This window comes from Clarias gariepinus, chromosome 3 (genome assembly GCF_024256425.1).
Source record: "Clarias gariepinus isolate MV-2021 ecotype Netherlands chromosome 3, CGAR_prim_01v2, whole genome shotgun sequence".
Classification (NCBI taxonomy): Eukaryota; Metazoa; Chordata; class Actinopteri; order Siluriformes; family Clariidae; genus Clarias; species Clarias gariepinus.
Window position 1 is genome coordinate 46,102,235 of NC_071102.1, and position 19,286 is coordinate 46,121,520.

Here is a 19,286-nt window from a genome sequence, read left to right on the forward strand (position 1 = left end):
ATTGTATTTGTGTAGATGGGAGGTTTGTGTAAAAAAACACACACACATCACAATGTGAAACTGTCATGGCTGCTGATCAGAATGTTAACTTTGTGCTCTGTAATTTCTTGTTTGTTAACACTTGTAATTTCTTCTGATTCTAGGAACAGTACGCAATTTAAACATAAGTTAATAAGAAAGTGCAGACAATATTTTTTTTAGCATCTACATTTTGGCCAAAACAAATGAAGGACTGTTTTGTCTGAGCAACACCAAGTGCTGAACAAACTGCCTAATAAGACGACTTCCAAATAAATCTGGAAACCGGTTTAATTACTATTTGGAGGGTCGGCAGCGTAAGCTCCCAGCTCCAACGAGCTGAGCAATGTCTGATTCAGGGGTGCCGTGTAATGGCTGAGCCTGCATTCTGACCCCGTAACAAAGCTGGGATATGCGAAGAATAAAGAATTTCTGTGCAATAATGCACAGGTAACAAATAAAAACATAACTTAAAGCAAAAACTTAGGTTGAGTTAAACAAACCAACGTGAGATCATCATGCGTGTTCAAGTGTCACTGTATAAAGGTAGTGAGAATGAGGGAAACAGGAATAGACACAGTTTTTTTTTCTAAGAATGTGGCTAAAATGCACCTTGTGTTGCAGTGAGATAGAAAATTAGCGGGTAGACCTTTCTTCACCATGTTAATTTGAAAAATGGCTTTGGGTGGGCACCTGCAAGGCGCAAGAGTCTGGGTGGGGGTGTGGAGCATTACCTAGGGACACGGTCACAGGTTCATCAGTGGCTATCATTTTAAAGGATTGCATAGGACATGGAGTAGGCACTAGTTATATGACCCTCAAGCTCTCATTTAAACAAGTGTAAGTAGTTGATGATCAACAGTCCAGACCAATGTTGCAGTGTTGCACTTTCCCATCCATTGTTCATTTGGTAAAGTGATTAAAGTGATGCAGGACACTTGGACCAGAGAGAAAATGACCCAGTTGCTGGTGCTGAAGAGCCAGGACATGCTATTCCATGCTATGCTACTCCCACAACATTATGGTCAGACATTTGTTACAAAAAACAAACAAACACTAAACCGATCCCTGGCTTGTTTCTACTGGCCGGGCATTCATGGCAATGCACTTCAGTAGTGTGAATGTCAGCATGTGATTCTGCTACCCTTCCCAACAGTGCCATTGCCTTCCCTTCCTCTGATTCGAGTTCGAGTGAATGGATCTTTTTGGGTACCTAACTACGTGGTACCTGAAAGCAGTCGTCCTGGCGATCGCCCAGGTCGGAATCTCAAAACATATTCTGATGGAACAGAGCACCATATTTATAGCATGTATATAAGATTTACATTTTTTTTTTTACAAAGCAATAAATCAATACACACCAGATGAATGCAGATGCTAATGGACATGATTTGGAAGTTTATTCACAAAAATGCATGAAACTTGGGATTTTTTATGGGAGTAGGGAAATAAAGTAAGCAATTGGACGGGTATTTCCTGCCCATATCCCAAATTAACATGCTGGAAACCGTGTACCAGAGTCTCTGGAATAGGTCATTCCTGGGAGATGAGATTTAAGCCCAAAGTTAGGGTTCATGACTGGTTATGTCTCACTTTAACTCAACACTAGATATCACAAAGCAATATAGGCAGATCTCTGTGTGGGTTATACAAATTCATCACCCGTCTGTTCAAGTTGCTCAGAGTCCACATGACCGATGGACAGAACTCACTGTCCCATGATATGTATGCCACTGACTATTTTGATGACATCATTATTTAAAGCAGTGACTGGAAACAGGATCTACAATTTCTAAGGTTCTCCCTAAGATGCTTAGGACAATCAAGGCTCACAATCAATTTGGAATTACAGAATCCCAATGTTCTCACTTTGGCTGTGGACACTTGTGCAGCTCCAAACTGCTAAGACTGCAAGTGACTAACAAGGAAGTAAGACACTTCCTGAGGATGGCTTGTTATTATTACAGGTTTGTACTCAATGATTACGACGTCACCAGTCTGCTGATTGATCTTACTACAAAGGGGTCACCAGATCCAGGCTTTTCTGCAGGTTCAAGCAGAGAAACATGCTGGATGCATGGGTAGAGGCAGCATTGTCCCAGGTGGTGAACGAGCGCACCATGCTGTACACCATCAACAAAAGCTCTCCTTAGTGGAAATTAAGCACAGAACTATAGAAAAGAAGTGCTTGACCATCAAGTGTGATCATTACACTCTGCTATTACCTGCTCAGGAGAGCCTTCAACCTCTATCGTGCTTTAATTCTTCCAGTGCATGAAAGATGCTTACGTTCAGATCAGTTGAGGTGATCTACAGGCCAGGGGTGCAGGTGACTATGGCAAGCTTCTTTTCTCCAAGGTGTTAGGAGAACTGTGCTTTTCTGCATTTAACTAAATAATTTAAGTAAACTACTCAGGACTTTGGTTTGGAAGAGCTGGTGCTGTTAGTTTGATTGCTCATTTTAAAAACAGACTAATAGATGTAAAAGCAGTTTCAGACAATTCCGTGACTTGAGCATGCATTTTATTTGTTAAGAGTATGTTGGGATGAATACAGTGTTGAAGACTATTTTGGCATAAGGCACAGGTTCTTGCTACTTCTTACCTGTCTGTGGGTAGAATCTTGAGACTGTGTGGAATCAAACATTTTATAAACATCCAATGAGGGAAGAACATGACCCAGTGATGAGTTCTGGTTAGTGTAGGTATAAGTTGAGATTGTTTGTTTTGCGCAAAGCTGCTGAGAGGACAACAATGATGATGATGACATGCCATGTCGAAGTTCTCCATCCACTCTACCATTGAACTCCATCCCGGACACCATGGCCATATTGTAATCCACATAGCTACTTTGGGGGGCCTGATGGTCTATGTAGTAGGGTTCTTCCCATTGAGGGGTGGGGCCTATCCCATTTTGAGAGCCACCAACATACATATGTTCATGTTTATATGGTAAAAGGGATTGTGTCTGGTTTTGGCACCAAGGCTCCTGGTGTTTATTGGGTTCTGGAAACTTTACATTGACCTCTGAGACTTCATCCAGAGTTTGTTGAGGGAAACAGTGACCATTCTGAACATCAGCTGCTGCACTAGCAAGTAATGAATTGTGCTGAGGGAATGAAACCTCACTAATCTGTGTCTCGGGAATCCAGCCATGGTATTTTTGGTGCAAGACCTGAGTGCTCAAGTGCTGCTGCATCTGCTGTGACAGATGAAGAATGGGTGAGGTCGGACACCTGGAAGGTCGGAAAGATAAATATGGACTTGAAACGGGAATAGGAGTTGAATCAGACATAGAAGGTGGGTTATAAGGTTTTGAGGAACCCTCTATAGGGTCCATAAGATCTGAGGCAGTAAGGGGAACAAGACTATTTTCACTAGTTGTACTATTTTCTATCGAATCATGGATATAGGACAGGATCTCATTGTTAGTGAGGAGATCATTAAGTGAAGGAATGTATTCTGGCTCCATTTCCACCTGGATCATCCTCTCATCCAGGAGGAGCAACTCCAGATCCTCTGCATTTAATCCTAGATTTTCCAGGGCATTAAACAGCTCAGTGTTGGTGCAGCTTTCTTCATTTTCTAGCGAAAGAGAATCCAGTGTAGCCAGCAGAGGGTCAAAACTAGTTGACACTACAGACTTGAGAACTCCATTTTCATTATTAGGTGCAGAATTAAAGTTCAAACCTTCCACAGAGTTTGAAAAGGTACTGGTCTCCTCTTGTTTGCTAAACAGGCTGCTGCGGTACGGTACTTTAGGATCTGACGCAGGTTGGCAAACATAAACTGACTTATCCTGCCTCATAATCGCACCAAGCAGGGAGCTAGGGTCGAGCTCATCTTTTGAGCTTTTGTCTACTTTGGTTTTCTTGGATTTCCCACTTTTGCCTTTGGCCGCCATGTTATCAGAGAAGCCTGGAATGGGGAAGCTGGTCTGATACAACAAAGCTTCACCAGTTGCAAAAGTGAATGGAAGGTGCATGGAGCGTTTCCTAAGATGCTCGCCTCCTTCCTCCTCCCTGAGGACAGAAAAAAAAAATTGCATTCCCATCCACTAAGCACTAAGCTGTGACACAAAATCTTCAACAAGTCTTCAGTCAATGGGATAGTTTGACCTTTATTTTTAAATGAATTGTTTAATAAAACCCCACATCCTATTTGTTTTAATTGTTTTTTTTTCATGCTATGTGTTTTTGTAATGAAACTCACCCGAGGGGCCTCTGAGTAGCAATGATGTAATCAGGTTTTCCATTTTTATAGACAAGTCTGGCATTGGCCTGCACCCACTTCCACCGGTTTTCCTTAGTGAGCAGTCGGAACACAGTCAGGCCACTTTCCCCAGTCTTAATCACTAGGAAAAAAACATTTAAAACTTGTTTGAATTGCATTTATTTTAGATTTTTTTTTACATAATAATCACAATAAAACAACACAAACGTTGCAGGTAAATCAACCAATACTTCATGTTTTTTTTTGGGGGGGGGGATTTTTTGGGGGGGGATTTTTTTTTCCGATTTTCTCCCTAATTTAGTCATGTCCAATTCCTCCCCGTCACTAGGGGGCTCCCACATTAAGGCTACTACTACCACTTAGTTGGAAAGGCCGAAGTAGAATTCGCTTTTGGCGTTCTTGCCCCTGGGGACGAATTCTCGATGCACAATGTTGCAAATGCAGAAAAAGACGATGATCATGCACTTGGTAGAGCTGCAGACCGGCTTTGGCTTTATCGGTTGTGGAGATTGTGAGGCTCTTCCACTGTGAAGACTGTTGCTTCATTTCAGGGTGGTACCAATAGACCCAAGTTTTGTCACTGGTACTGATCCTCGGAGTTATTGGATAACTTTGATGCAAAGTTCCTTCTGAAGCGCGCCCTTGAAATGCAGGTGCCACTCAAAACACCTCCAATGACGCATTGCAGCATCAGCGTAAACTTGTCAAATCATGTCAAACGTCTCTGTGGCAGAATTGCCCAGTATTACACAGAATTTCAACTTCCTGTCCATGATGAAATAGCAGGTGGTTGCACAGCTCCCGATGTACACAGGATGATGTCTTTTCGCACACTGACTTACAGTATGAAAGTCGACGCTTCCTGTGACTGTGCTCGCAGCATTGGTTTACCATCTGGTGGCGTGTTACAAAACTAGTCTCGAAAATTACTGATACCACCTTGTACCAGATACATCTCAACATCAATGGTTCAAAAGAGATTACTGCATATTTTGGATCCTTTCAGCATTGTTTTACAATGTAGAAAAAAAATAAAATCAGTATAAGAGAATGCAGTGAGGTCACTTCCTGACATAAAATCAGAGGATTATGGTAGGTGTCCAGAGGAGAAAGGGAAACCATGGCAGTTTTTTTTTCTGCCTGAAACTGTGATAAGCATCAAACAAAAGCTCAAAAAATAAAAAATTAAAAGCTTTAAGCAAGGTTAAAATTGTCTTACTGCGGACATGGTTCTCTGCACAGTACAGCATGTCGGCTGCGTGGATGAACTGGTAGCCCGTGCCACGGACCCGTAACTCTGCCTCGGTGTAACCCAGAACTATCTTACCCCTATAACACACAAAGCGCTCTTATTCCAAGACATAAACATTAAACAAGACAAGATGAATAGAGCAACAGCAACAAATGATAAAAAAAAATATATTCAAAAGATATTTCGAGATAGAAATGAAAGAAGTTACTTGGCATCGCAGGCCATTGGAGTGAAGTCCAGCTTGTGTTTGGTTCTGAAGATCATGTTTTTGGTGCGGATCTCCAAAATAGAAGGCAGCTGTAGAGGCGTGGCTACGGCAAAAAGGGCCAGATGGGGCGGGGCTTGTCCTCCATCATCTAAATGCCTGTTCTGTCCGTGGAGGAACTTTAGGCGACCCTGGAGATTCAGTGCCTGTAGATATCGAGATTTAAACATTCAGCTGAGAGAGGATACAGTAGATCATTATTTCTTAGAATGTTTGTGTTTTACTGTGTGCGTGTGTGTGTGTGTGTGTGTGTGTGTGTGTGTGCTCACCAGGAAGCCAGAGGAGTTGTCGAGCAGGCAGCGGAAGCGACAGATAAAGTTCCTCTCCAGAAAGGACGAGTTCTCTGGAGGCAGCTGATCTGGTTTATAATGGACTGAAGAGGAACTGGAGGCAGAACCTGCATCTGAAATGTTAACGATGAATATGAAGATTCATTTTAGTCTACAATGTTCAAGGTAAATTCTTTTGGGAATGTTCAGCTAAATTTAATTAGGTTCAATTTGGTGCAGTCTGAATTAAATTCAGTCCTAGATTCAGTTCAGTTTAATTCAGCTTATTCAAGGTTTGGTTTTAGTTTAGTTTTGTAAGACTTGATTCGTTGAGTGTGACTGAGAGACGCTGACCCTGTGTGATCTCGGGCTTTTCTTCTGCAGTTGGAGGGTTCAGAGCCCAGTGCAGATTACGCCTAAACGCCTGCTGATCCTCTGTGTGGACCAACTCAAACACGCACTGATGTAGCACATCCGTCTGGAGGAGGGACAGAGAGACAGAGAGAGATGAATTGAGAGATGCGTCTTGCTGTCAGTACAGAGAGAGAAAATGTGTGTGTATGTGTGTGTGTGAGTGAGAGAGTGAGAGAGAAAAAGAGAGAGAGAGAAAGAGAGAGAGGCTTACCTGGTGGAATCCAAGATAATCCTGTATAGTGTGTGAGACGTAGAATATGGTCCCTTCTGAAGTCACCACTAGTACAAACCCATTAAGGGCCTATAAATAAACACACACACACACACACACACACACACACACACACACACACACACACACAGAAAGTTGAAGGCAGACAGAGAAATTGAAAGAGTAGCAGAGAAGGAAAGGTAGAGAGATGGTTAAAGATAAAAGGACAGACAGGCACAGAGGAACAGGCACGGAGGACAGGTGAAAACAGACAAGGAGGGTGACAGGTAGAGACAAACAGAGAGACACGTAGAGACAAAGATATGGATGGTAAATACAGGCAGACAGAAACATTTAAAGGCAGGAAGCCTGAGAGAGATGGGTAAAGAGAGACTGACAGAAAGAAAGAGAGACAGACAGTTACAGAGAGACAAAGACATGTAGAGACAGTTACAGACAAGCAGAGACATGTAGAGACAGTTACAGACAAGCAGAGACATGTAAAGACAGGTACAGACAGACAGATACATGTAGAGACAGTTACAGACAGGCAGAGAAATGTAGAGACAGTCACAGACAAACAGAGATATGTAGAGACAGTCACAGACGGGTAGAGACATGTAGAGACAGTTACAGACATGTAGAGACAGTTACAGACAGACAGAGACATGTAGAGACAGTTACAGACAGGCAGAGACATGTAAAGACAGTAACAGACAGACAGAGACATGTAGAGACAGTTACAGACAGGCAGAGACATGTAGAGACAGTTACAGACTAACAGAGACATGTAGAGACAGTTATAGACAGACAGAGACTTGTAGAGACAGTTACAGACAGACAGAGACATGTAGAGACAGTTACAGACAGGTAGATACATGTAGAGACAGTTACAGACAGGCAGAGACATGTAGAGACAGTTACAGGCAGGTAGAGACATGTAGAGACAGTTACAGACAGAGACATGTAGAGACCGTAACAGACAGACAGAGACATGTAGAGACAGTTACAGACAGACAGAGACATGTAGAGACTGTTACAGACAGTTACAGACAGTTAAAGACAGGTAGAGACAGGTAGAGACATGTAGAGACAGTTACAGACAGACAGAGACATGTAGAGACAGTTACAGACAGGCAGAGACATGTAGAGACAGTTACAGACAGACAGAGACATGTAGAGACAGTTACAGACAGGCAGAGACATGTAAAGACATGTAAAGACAGTAACAGACAGACAGAAACATGTAGAGACAGTTACAGACAGACAGAGACATGTAGAGACGGTTACAGACAGGCAGATAAATGTAGAGAAAGTTACAGACTAACAGAGACATGTAGAGACAGTTACAGACAGACAGAGACTTGTAGAGACAGTTACAGACAGACAGAGACATGTAGAGACAGTTACAGGCAGGTAGAGACATGTAGAGACAGTTACAGACAGAAAGAGACATGTAGAGACCGTAACAGACAGACAGAGACATGTAGAGACAGTTACAGACAGGCAGAGACATGTAGAGACAGTTACAGACAGGTAGAGACAGGTAGAGACAGTTACAGACAGACAGAGACATGTAGAGACAGTTACAGGCAGGTAGAGACATGTAGAGACAGTTACAGACAGAAAGAGACATGTAGAGACCTTAACAGACAGACAGAGACATGTAGAGACAGTTACAGACAGGCAGACATGTAGAGACAGTTACAGACAGGTAGAGACAGGTAGAGACAGTAACAGACAGACAGAAACATGTAGAGACAGTTACAGACAGACAGAGACATGTAGAGACGGTTACAGACAGGCAGATAAATGTAGAGAAAGTTACAGACTAACAGAGACATGTAGAGACAGTTACAGACAGACAGAGACTTGTAGAGACAGTTACAGACAGACAGAGACATGTAGAGACAGTTACAGGCAGGTAGAGACATGTAGAGACAGTTACAGACAGAAAGAGACATGTAGAGACCGTAACAGACAGACAGAGACATGTAGAGACAGTTACAGACAGGCAGAGACATGTAGAGACAGTTACAGACAGGTAGAGACAGGTAGAGACAGTTACAGACAGACAGAGACATGTAGAGACAGTTACAGGCAGGTAGAGACATGTAGAGACAGTTACAGACAGAAAGAGACATGTAGAGACCGTAACAGACAGACAGAGACATGTAGAGACAGTTACAGACAGGCAGACATGTAGAGACAGTTACAGACAGGTAGAGACAGGTAGAGACAGTTACAGACAGACAGAGACATGTAGAGACAGTTACAGACATACAGAGACATGTAGAGACAGTTACAGACAGGCAGAGACATGTAAAGACAGTAACAGACAGACAGAGACATGTAGAGACAGTTACAGACAGACAGAGACATGTAGAGACAGTTACAGACAGACAGAGACATGTAGAGACAGTTACAGGCAGGTAGAGACATGTAGAGACAGTTACAGACAGAAAGAGACATGTAGAGACCGTAACAGACAGACAGAGACATGTAGAGACAGTTACAGACAGGCAGAGACATGTAGAGACAGTTACAGACAGACAGAGACATGTAGAGACAGTTACAGACAGGTAGATACATGTAGAGACAGTTACAGGCAGGCAGAGACATGTAGAGACAGTTACAGGCAGGTAGAGACATGTAGAGACAGTTACAGACAGAGACATGTAGAGACCGTAACAGACAGACAGAGACATGTAGAGACAGTTACAGACAGGCAGAGAAATGTAAAGACAGTTACAGACAGACAGAGACATATAGAGACAGTTACAGACAGGCAGTGAAATGTAGAGACAGTTACAGACAGACAGAGACATGTAGAGACAGTTACAGACAGGCAGAAACATGTAGAGACAGTTACAGACAGTTACAGACAGGTAGAGACATGTAGAGACAGTTACAGACAGGTAGAGACATGTAAAGACAGTAACAGACAGACAGAGACATGTAGAGACAGTTACAGACAGGCAGAGACATGTAGAGACAGTTACAGACTAACAGAGGCATGTAGAGACAGTTATAGACAGACAGAGACTTGTAGAGACAGTTACAGACAGACAGAGACATGTAGAGACAGTTACAGACAGGTAGATACATGTAGAGACAGTTACAGACAGGCAGAGACATGTAGAGACAGTTACAGGCAGGTAGAGACATGTAGAGACAGTTACAGACAGAGACATGTAGAGACCGTAACAGACAGACAGAGACATGTAGAGACAGTTACAGACAGACAGAGACATGTAGAGACTGTTACAGACAGTTACAGACAGTTAAAGACAGGTAGAGACAGGTAGAGACAGGTAGAGACATGTAGAGACAGTTACAGACAGACAGAGACATGTAGAGACAGTTACAGACAGGCAGAGACATGTAGAGACAGTTACAGACAGACAGAGACATGTAGAGACAGTTACAGACAGGCAGAGACATGTAAAGACAGTAACAGACAGACAGAAACATGTAGAGACAGTTACAGACAGACAGAGACATGTAGAGACGGTTACAGACAGGCAGATAAATGTAGAGAAAGTTACAGACTAACAGAGACATGTAGAGACAGTTACAGACAGACAGAGACTTGTAGAGACAGTTACAGACAGACAGAGACATGTAGAGACAGTTACAGGCAGGTAGAGACAGTTACAGACAGAAAGAGACATGTAGAGACCGTAACAGACAGACAGAGACATGTAGAGACAGTTACAGACAGGCAGAGACATGTAGAGACAGTTACAGACAGGTAGAGACAGGTAGAGACAGTTACAGACAGACAGAGACATGTAGAGACAGTTACAGGCAGGTAGAGACATGTAGAGACAGTTACAGACAGAAAGAGACATGTAGAGACCGTAACAGACAGACAGAGACATGTAGAGACAGTTACAGACAGGCAGACATGTAGAGACAGTTACAGACAGGTAGAGACAGGTAGAGACAGTAACAGACAGACAGAAACATGTAGAGACAGTTACAGACAGACAGAGACATGTAGAGACGGTTACAGACAGGCAGATAAATGTAGAGAAAGTTACAGACTAACAGAGACATGTAGAGACAGTTACAGACAGACAGAGACTTGTAGAGACAGTTACAGACAGACAGAGACATGTAGAGACAGTTACAGGCAGGTAGAGACATGTAGAGACAGTTACAGACAGAAAGAGACATGTAGAGACCGTAACAGACAGACAGAGACATGTAGAGACAGTTACAGACAGGCAGAGACATGTAGAGACAGTTACAGACAGGTAGAGACAGGTAGAGACAGTTACAGACAGACAGAGACATGTAGAGACAGTTACAGGCAGGTAGAGACATGTAGAGACAGTTACAGACAGAAAGAGACATGTAGAGACCGTAACAGACAGACAGAGACATGTAGAGACAGTTACAGACAGGCAGACATGTAGAGACAGTTACAGACAGGTAGAGACAGGTAGAGACAGTTACAGACAGACAGAGACATGTAGAGACAGTTACAGACATACAGAGACATGTAGAGACAGTTACAGACAGGCAGAGACATGTAAAGACAGTAACAGACAGACAGAGACATGTAGAGACAGTTACAGACAGACAGAGACATGTAGAGACAGTTACAGACAGACAGAGACATGTAGAGACAGTTACAGACAGGTAGAGACATGTAGAGACAGTTACAGACAGACAGAGACATGTAGAGACCGTAACAGACAGACAGAGACATGTAGAGACAGTTACAGACAGGCAGAGACATGTAGAGACAGTTACAGACAGACAGAGACATGTAGAGACAGTTACAGACAGGTAGATACATGTAGAGACAGTTACAGGCAGGCAGAGACATGTAGAGACAGTTACAGGCAGGTAGAGACATGTAGAGACAGTTACAGACAGAGACATGTAGAGACCGTAACAGACAGACAGAGACATGTAGAGACAGTTACAGACAGGCAGAGAAATGTAAAGACAGTTACAGACAGACAGAGACATATAGAGACAGTTACAGACAGGCAGTGAAATGTAGAGACAGTTACAGACAGACAGAGACATGTAGAGACAGTTACAGACAGGCAGAAACATGTAGAGACAGTTACAGACAGTTACAGACAGGTAGAGACATGTAGAGACAGTTACAGACAGGTAGAGACATGTAGAGACAGTTACAGACAGACAGAGACATGTAGAGACAGTAACAGACAGGCAGAGACATGTAGAGACAGTAACAGACAGGCAGAGACATGTAGAGACAGTAACAGACAGGCAGACAGTAAGTAAAGGAGCCTGTGGAAGGAAAGATAACAAAATATTTTAGCTTGCTACAGTTAGATTTTTGAATTATGGGGTATAAATACTTTAATCCCTGAATAATAGATATAGTGTGTGTGTGTGTGTGTGGTGTGTGTGTGTGTGTGTGGTGTGTGTGTGTGTGTGTGTGTGTATTATTCAAGAGGGAAAGTGAAAGTGGAACGCACACTTCTCGTCCTTATCCCCATCACCCTCATGATGCTCGTTCCTCTCTCGGCTCAGTTACAATGTTTGTGTTATGGAGTGACAGTGTGTTACAGAAGGTATTACAATGTGTGTGTTACGGAGTGTATTACAGCGTGTGTGTGTGTGTGTGTGTTACAGTGTGCGATACGGAGTGACGAAGTGTGTTACAGAGTGTGTTACAATGTGCGTGTTACAGAAGGTGTTACAATGTGTGTTACAGAGTGTGTTACAGCATGTGTGTGTGTGTGTGTGTGTAACAGAGTGTGTTACAGTGTGTGTTAAAGAGTGTGTTACAGTGTGTGTTACAATGTGTGTGTTACAGAAGGTGTTACAATGTATGTGTGTGTGTGTTACAGTGTGTGATATGGAGTGACGGAGTGGGTTACAGAGTGGATTACAGTGATGATGTGTGTGTTGCAGAGGGTGTTACAGTGTGTGTGTTACGGAGTGATGGAGTGTGTTAAAGAGTGTGTTACAGTGTGTGTGTTACGGAGTGATGGAGTGTGTTAAAAAGTGTGTTACAGTGTGTGTGTTACGGAGTGATGGAGTGTGTTAAAGAGTGTGTTACTGTGTGTGTGTGTGTTACAGAGGGTGTTACAGGCTGTGTGTTACAGAGTGTGTTACAGTGTGTGTTACAGAGTGATGGAGTGTGTTAAAGAGTGTGTTATAGTGTGTGTGTTACAGTGTGTGTTACAGAGTGATGGAGTGTGAAAGAAGAGTAATGTCAGTACAGATGTGTAGATGTGACTTCCTGAGGACGATCATTAACTTTTAAAAAGCGCTACATGACGGAGAGATGAACAAACAAAAGAAATAAAAATTCTTCTTTAAAAAAATGTTTTTGCACGGTATTCCTTAGGGCCAGTTCTATGTGGCCAGTTTATTCTTCAGGGCCAGTTCTATGTTAGTTCTATGTGAAACCTCTGTGGTGTGGACAGAGAAACTGGACGTGATGATGTGTATCTGTCATGTGATTGGCTCCTGATTGTCGCTCTTCTTGCTTTTTTACGCGTCTGAATGAGGTCGGCCATTTTGGTGTCCTGGGTGTCTGCGGTAAACTACTGGTCAAAGGGCGACACACACACACACACACACACACACACACACCTGCAGCAGCAGCTCCCCCTCTGGTAGGCGTCCATCCAACAATCCTGTAGCTTTACTGTTGCCATGGTTTCCGTGGCTGGGCGTCGCCCTTTTACCGCCGTGATTCTTTAAGGTCACTGAATGAGAGAGAGACAGAAATAACTTTTGGTAAAACAGAAGTTTATTTTTTGTTGGTTTGTTTTTCAGATAATTTATCTGTGGTTAATCTCTTGGAATTTTATATAGCAGTGTGAACAGGATGATGGATCCAACCACATCTGTTCGCTTTGTCTCAGTTCTGTCGCGTCTCTCTCTCTCTCTCAGGTCGTGATCAGAGATGAATTATTTTTTAATCATTCGTTACTTAAACCTCTGTATGTTTACTCACGTCTGCACGTGAAATGTGGTTCTTACAAATCTCTCCATCCCCCCTCCCCCTCTCTCTCATCAGAGTGAATGACTAGAGCTGGAACGACAGCAGCAGTAAACTCAGGGAAATAAGTGAGAGCGAGAGGAGGAGGCAGAAAGAGAGGAAGCGTGTTCCACATCAAAGATTAATGATGGCGGTGATTTGCGGGTTGTCACATGGTGATGACATCACCAGGGAGAGAGAATCGGATTGGCTGATGAGAAAGCAGCAGTTATGCTGAGGAGCCAACAAACGATCAAAACATAAACGTATGTAAAATTAGAGTATTTTTAGCTCTGCATTCAAAGATAAAGTAACACTCGTGAAAATTATTATTTAAAAAAAAAAAAGAAAGCAGGGTTAATAATAATAATAATAATAATAATAATAATTATAATAATAACTCTCTAAGTTCTGGAGCACTGATGAGAACACTGCAGATCTCCTGCTGGACATATTCACAAAAATGTAAACAAATTTATTCATCATTCCAGGCACCGGGCAATCCAGCTGAGGATCAGTTAGTTCTCCAGCATGCAGACAGCAAGAGGCGAAATTACAACAAAAATACTCTATATAGATTAAATTACACTCTAATTACTCTCTCTCTCTCTCCCTCGATACTGCTTTATCCTGTATACAGGGTCATGGTGGGTCTGGAGCCTATCCCAGTACACCCTGGCCATCACAGGGCACATACACACACACACACACACAATCACTGACACTCTCACACACTACGGGCAGTTTGAAAACGCCAGTCACCTTAATATGCATGTCTTTGGACTGTGGAAGCGATCTGAGTACCAAGAGGAAACCCACCAAACACGGGGAGAACACAGACCCAAGGTGGGAACAACCGCTACACCACCGGGCCATCCACCAGAAATATGGCCAAAATAATAAAGTGTAATATAAATGGAATGCAATGTCTAAAAGACTGACAAAAGAAAAGCATGGCAGACAAACAGACGGACAGACAGGCAGACAGACAGACGGGCAGACAGACAGACGGACAGACACACGGACAGACGGACAGACACACGGACAGACGGACAGACGGACAAAGACTGTAGGTCAGGGCAGTAATTGATCTATTCTTCCCAGTGTCCTACATTTAGTCACTCTCTCTCTCTCTCTCTCTCTCTCTCACACACACACACACACACACACACACACACACACACACACAGAGTTGAGTCTATGTATTTTGAACCTCTGTTTAAACACACAGATAACACGCTGCTATGATAAACAAATATTACTGTCCATATATAAATATTTTAAGCTGCTTCTGCTTTTATTATTAATGCCTCATCCATCCACATTCTGAATCAACCAACAGACACACACACACACACGCACACACACAGGTGCAGTTGGTCCTGGACAGTTTTTCGCATAACACCAAGATCATATCAAACATTTAAACCACTGATAATTAATGATTCAGTACGCAGCCAGGCTATTGGATACTGGCTGCCAAAAGGGCGGGGCCTGTCGCCACTGACTGCATTAAACATGAGGAAGAAAGAAGGAAACCGACGGGAGAAGAAGGTCTTGGTGCGCAGGAAGCTGACACTCAGACGCAGGATGGACAGCTTGTCCAGACCCGACGTGACATCATCAGGAAACGGCAACAGGCGCGCGAGACGGTCCAGCTCCGAGTTCAGACGATCACGATGACGTTTAGACGGGTTCGACTTCACTCCATCAGCTGGAGGCTGCTTCACACTGCACACACACACACACACACACACACACACACACTTACAGCATTTGGTATATGCCCTTCACATTATAAATCTAAGCAGTTGATTGTTAATGGCCTCTCGCTCAGGGGCCCAACAGTGACTTAGGGGTGCTGGGGTTCGAGCCTGGAACTCCTTTCATATTTATTATTTAACCTTGTGGCAGAAATAATAAATATGAAATAATAATAAATAAAAATGAATATAACCAAATGAAAAGTGATTATAGCTTGTGTATGTGAGACAGTATAAACAGAAGCAGGTATGCTAGCAGATACGCCATAATATTACAGGCTAATTCACTTTATTTACATAGTTCACCTTTAACATTTAATTTCAACAACCTTCTACCTTCTTTATTAATCAGTTTAATTAAACACAAGCTAATATGAAGCAGCTTTTAATCTGAAATTAGCATGTTAACATTGTGTACAGTCTAATGGTGCTTGCTAAAGGATTCGGACAAGATTTAGGTGACAGGTTTTGATATCTGATATTTCATATTCATCTTCATGTTGTATTTAATATTAGTTCTACATTAGAATTAATAGTTAGTGATTCTAATTTAAAATCTAAGTTTTGATAAGTTTAAAGTAATTACACAGCAAGCTAGTGAGAAAAAATACATATACACCTATATACATATAAAAGTACGCTAGATTACTAGCCTGCGGCTTATTAATGTTTATTATAGTCACTACAGCTAATAAATAACGTTAAAGGGCAGAAATATTTTTTAAATGTTAACCATCACCTTAAATTCATTTCTGTAGAAGATATATTCACAAATATAAATGAAGTTAAGCTACAATGAAATGCTGGTATTTAACTTTTGAAAGAAAAAAAAAAAGAATAATAAATGATTTGGATCGCTGAAGTAGCAAAAATCCTAAAACAACATCAGTGACACACAGCAACTCTGAGACATTCAGCAGAATGAAATACAGAACCTGACAAGTAAAAGGCTGTAATTTGAAAAGTGTTTACTCTATACATATTATAGATTATAATATAATAATAATAATTAGATGAAAATCCTCGCTATAGTATTTAAACACTCTGATAGATTACTAGATTAACACCGTTTACCATCTGACTACAAAATCTGATCTAAACTATTATAATGTTTATTAAATGGATTATAGATATAAAGATTTAGCCACTAAAATATAACAAATATTGTGTCATTTAAAAGCTTGTTTGGGATTGTTTAGGTCTCACAGTTAATAAAATGTTAATATCCTTATTATTAAACTGCAACATCTCGATTAGGGTTTGTGAAATATTTTAATTAAATTATATATAAATAGTTTTAATGTAAAGCAATTAAATACAACTGGAATTAATTTTTTCACGCGCTGCGTAAGATTGAAAAAAAAAGTCACCCGTTAATTACCTGCACACTGGATTATTTAACGGTAATCAATTAAATTACATGAATTTATGATAATTCGATAAAACACCAAATACACACACATCTAACACACACACACGTGTATACTCACGCTTTCTGCACGGCTTTTCTTCTTTTCCTTCCTGCGTACATGTTTAACGCAAAATCCCGCTGAGCAAAAAATAAACAAATAGAACTAATAATAATAATAATAATAATAATAATAATAACAATAATAATACTAATAATAATAAACAAAAAAGAAATGCCGAATTGTATTTTATAATTTCTTTTACAAATAAAAAGCAGAAAATTTTGTGCACTGAGAGTATTTCTCAGATCTCACACACACACACACACACACACACACACAGTGGAAGTAAAGAAAAGTAAAAGATAATGAATTGTTGTTTTTCCTTTAATTACAAATCCTTTTCACAAGCGGGTGATTAACCCCCACTAACCCCCACTAGCCCCACCCCTGTGTCCCGGTGCTCTCCGGTAGTCCTCCCCGCAAAATAAGGAATAAGGACCGGCCCGTGCGAGCGCGCGCTCCCGACACGGACTCGAGCGGTGAAAAAAAAAAAAAAAACTGTCCTGGATACAGTGCGCGCGCACCAGCACCAGCTCTAATCCACCAATCACAGAGCGGGAAAAACGCGGGAGCGCGCGGCCTGGGCTGCTGAAGTACATTATCTACCGGCTCGTGCGCAGTATCAACACCAAACCCGACACCACGTGTTTAATAAACAACACATCTGTTTAATTATCAACAGAGCTGCGCGCGGTTCAAGGGAGGGGGCGTGGCTTTAACTAGTGTGGGGCTCGCTGAAGAAAAGCTCATCATAAACTTTAGAAAATAAAAACTAAACAATTAACCAGGGAGGTTGCAAAACCACACTATAAAATTCTCTCTCTCTCTCTCTCTCTCTCTCTCTCTCTCTCACACACACACACACACACACACACACACAGTATACTTGTAATAAAAAATGTTTAAATATTTTTTTGATCTTGTTTTATTTAAGTTAAAGAGACAATTTTTAATCTTACTTTATTTTATTGGGGTTCAGTTCCCACCCGGTGCCCAAACCCCAGCCGCTGGGTGCAGTGCCGATCCCAAGCCTGGATAAAATTGGATGGTTCCATCAGCAAGGGCATCCAACATAAAATTTGTGCCAATTGTGTGTGATTGTATGGTCCGCTGTGGCGACCCCTCAACGAAGCAGACAAAAAAAAACAAAAAAAAAACGATTACTTCAGCTTTATTTTTCACAATAACTATTGCTGTGAAGTCACCACTTAAGGTATGACATCACTGTGATTAACTACATGGTACACTCACCGGCCAATTAGTACATTAGGTAATGTATTAGGCAAATAACTAATCGACCAAACAAATGGTAACAACTGTTGCATTTATTCATGTAGATACTGTTATGACAAGACCTGTTGAAGATCAAACCGAGCATCAGAATGGAGATGAAAGATGATTTAAGTGACCCTGAGCATGGTACATTGCTACAAGCAACTTGAACTCAAATAACATCTTGTTACAACTGTGGTAAGCTGAAGAGCGTCTCTGAGCACACAACAAGTGGAACTTTGAAGCAGATGTGCTATAGCAGCAGAAGACAATACCGGGTGTCGCTCCTGTCAGATAAGAATAAAAAAACTGAGGCTACAGGTCTTGTGGGCTCACCAACATCAGACCACAGAAGATCAGAAAAATGTTCCAGAGTCTCGATATAAGTTGTGACATGAATTTGGTGTAAACAACATGAAAACATGATTCCATCATCAACCACAGTGTATCAGTAGTTCAGACTGGTCCTGGTGGTGTAATGGTATGGGTGAGATACTGTTTCTTGGTACACTTTCGGCCCCTTAGTACCAATCAAGCATGGTTTAAACATCACAGTCTACTTGAGTATTTTTCCTGACCGTGTTCAACGCGCCACAAAGCTCAAATCATCTCACACTGGTTTCCTGAACATGACAGTGAGGTCACTGTACTCACACGGCCTCCACAATCACCTGATCTCACTCCAGTAGAGCGGCTTCGGGAACCTGAGATTCCAAGACAGTTAGTGGGTCTTTCTGCTTTTCTGCTCAGGTGGGTTGAGGTCAGGTAAATTGACTCTGCTCTTTAAGAACATTGCAGTTTTTTTCCCTGGTTGCTTTCACACTACTTTTTGGGACGGTATCCATCTGCACTGTGAGGCACTATCAGTTCTGCAGCAGTTGCATCATCAATTAACAGTCACACACCACCCCCCGCCCCCCGTCACCTTACCACACTACCTCCTTGCCACCGTCACCATCACCCTTGGCTTGCTCATCAGAGACATTTAATTTATCATTCATTCATCTAATTATTATCTAGACACATTTTTCTCACACATACACACTTCCAAATATTTTCTTTTCTTTTCTAAAAAAAAAAAAAAAAAAATTCTTTAATTGTTCGTGAAGCTGCTTTGAGACAATGGCCATTGT

At 41.8% G+C, this 19,286-nt stretch overlaps 1 protein-coding gene across 1 annotated transcript; it reads right to left on the reverse strand.

Annotated features, from left to right (window-relative positions):
* Positions 1-2,572: 2,572 nt before the first annotated feature.
* ahr1b (aryl hydrocarbon receptor 1b) lies at positions 2,573-16,940 on the reverse strand. Its single transcript, XM_053492251.1, has 10 exons — positions 16,900-16,940; positions 15,190-15,377; positions 13,256-13,371; positions 6,662-6,751; positions 6,391-6,514; positions 6,037-6,170; positions 5,711-5,913; positions 5,470-5,579; positions 4,230-4,371; positions 2,573-4,039 (listed from the first exon to the last, which is right to left on the reverse strand). The coding sequence occupies exons 1-10, from the start codon at positions 16,938-16,940 to the stop codon at positions 2,584-2,586; spliced, it is 2,604 nt and encodes an 867-aa protein (XP_053348226.1). The 3' UTR covers positions 2,573-2,583.
* Between the last annotated feature and the right edge of the window lie 2,346 nt (positions 16,941-19,286).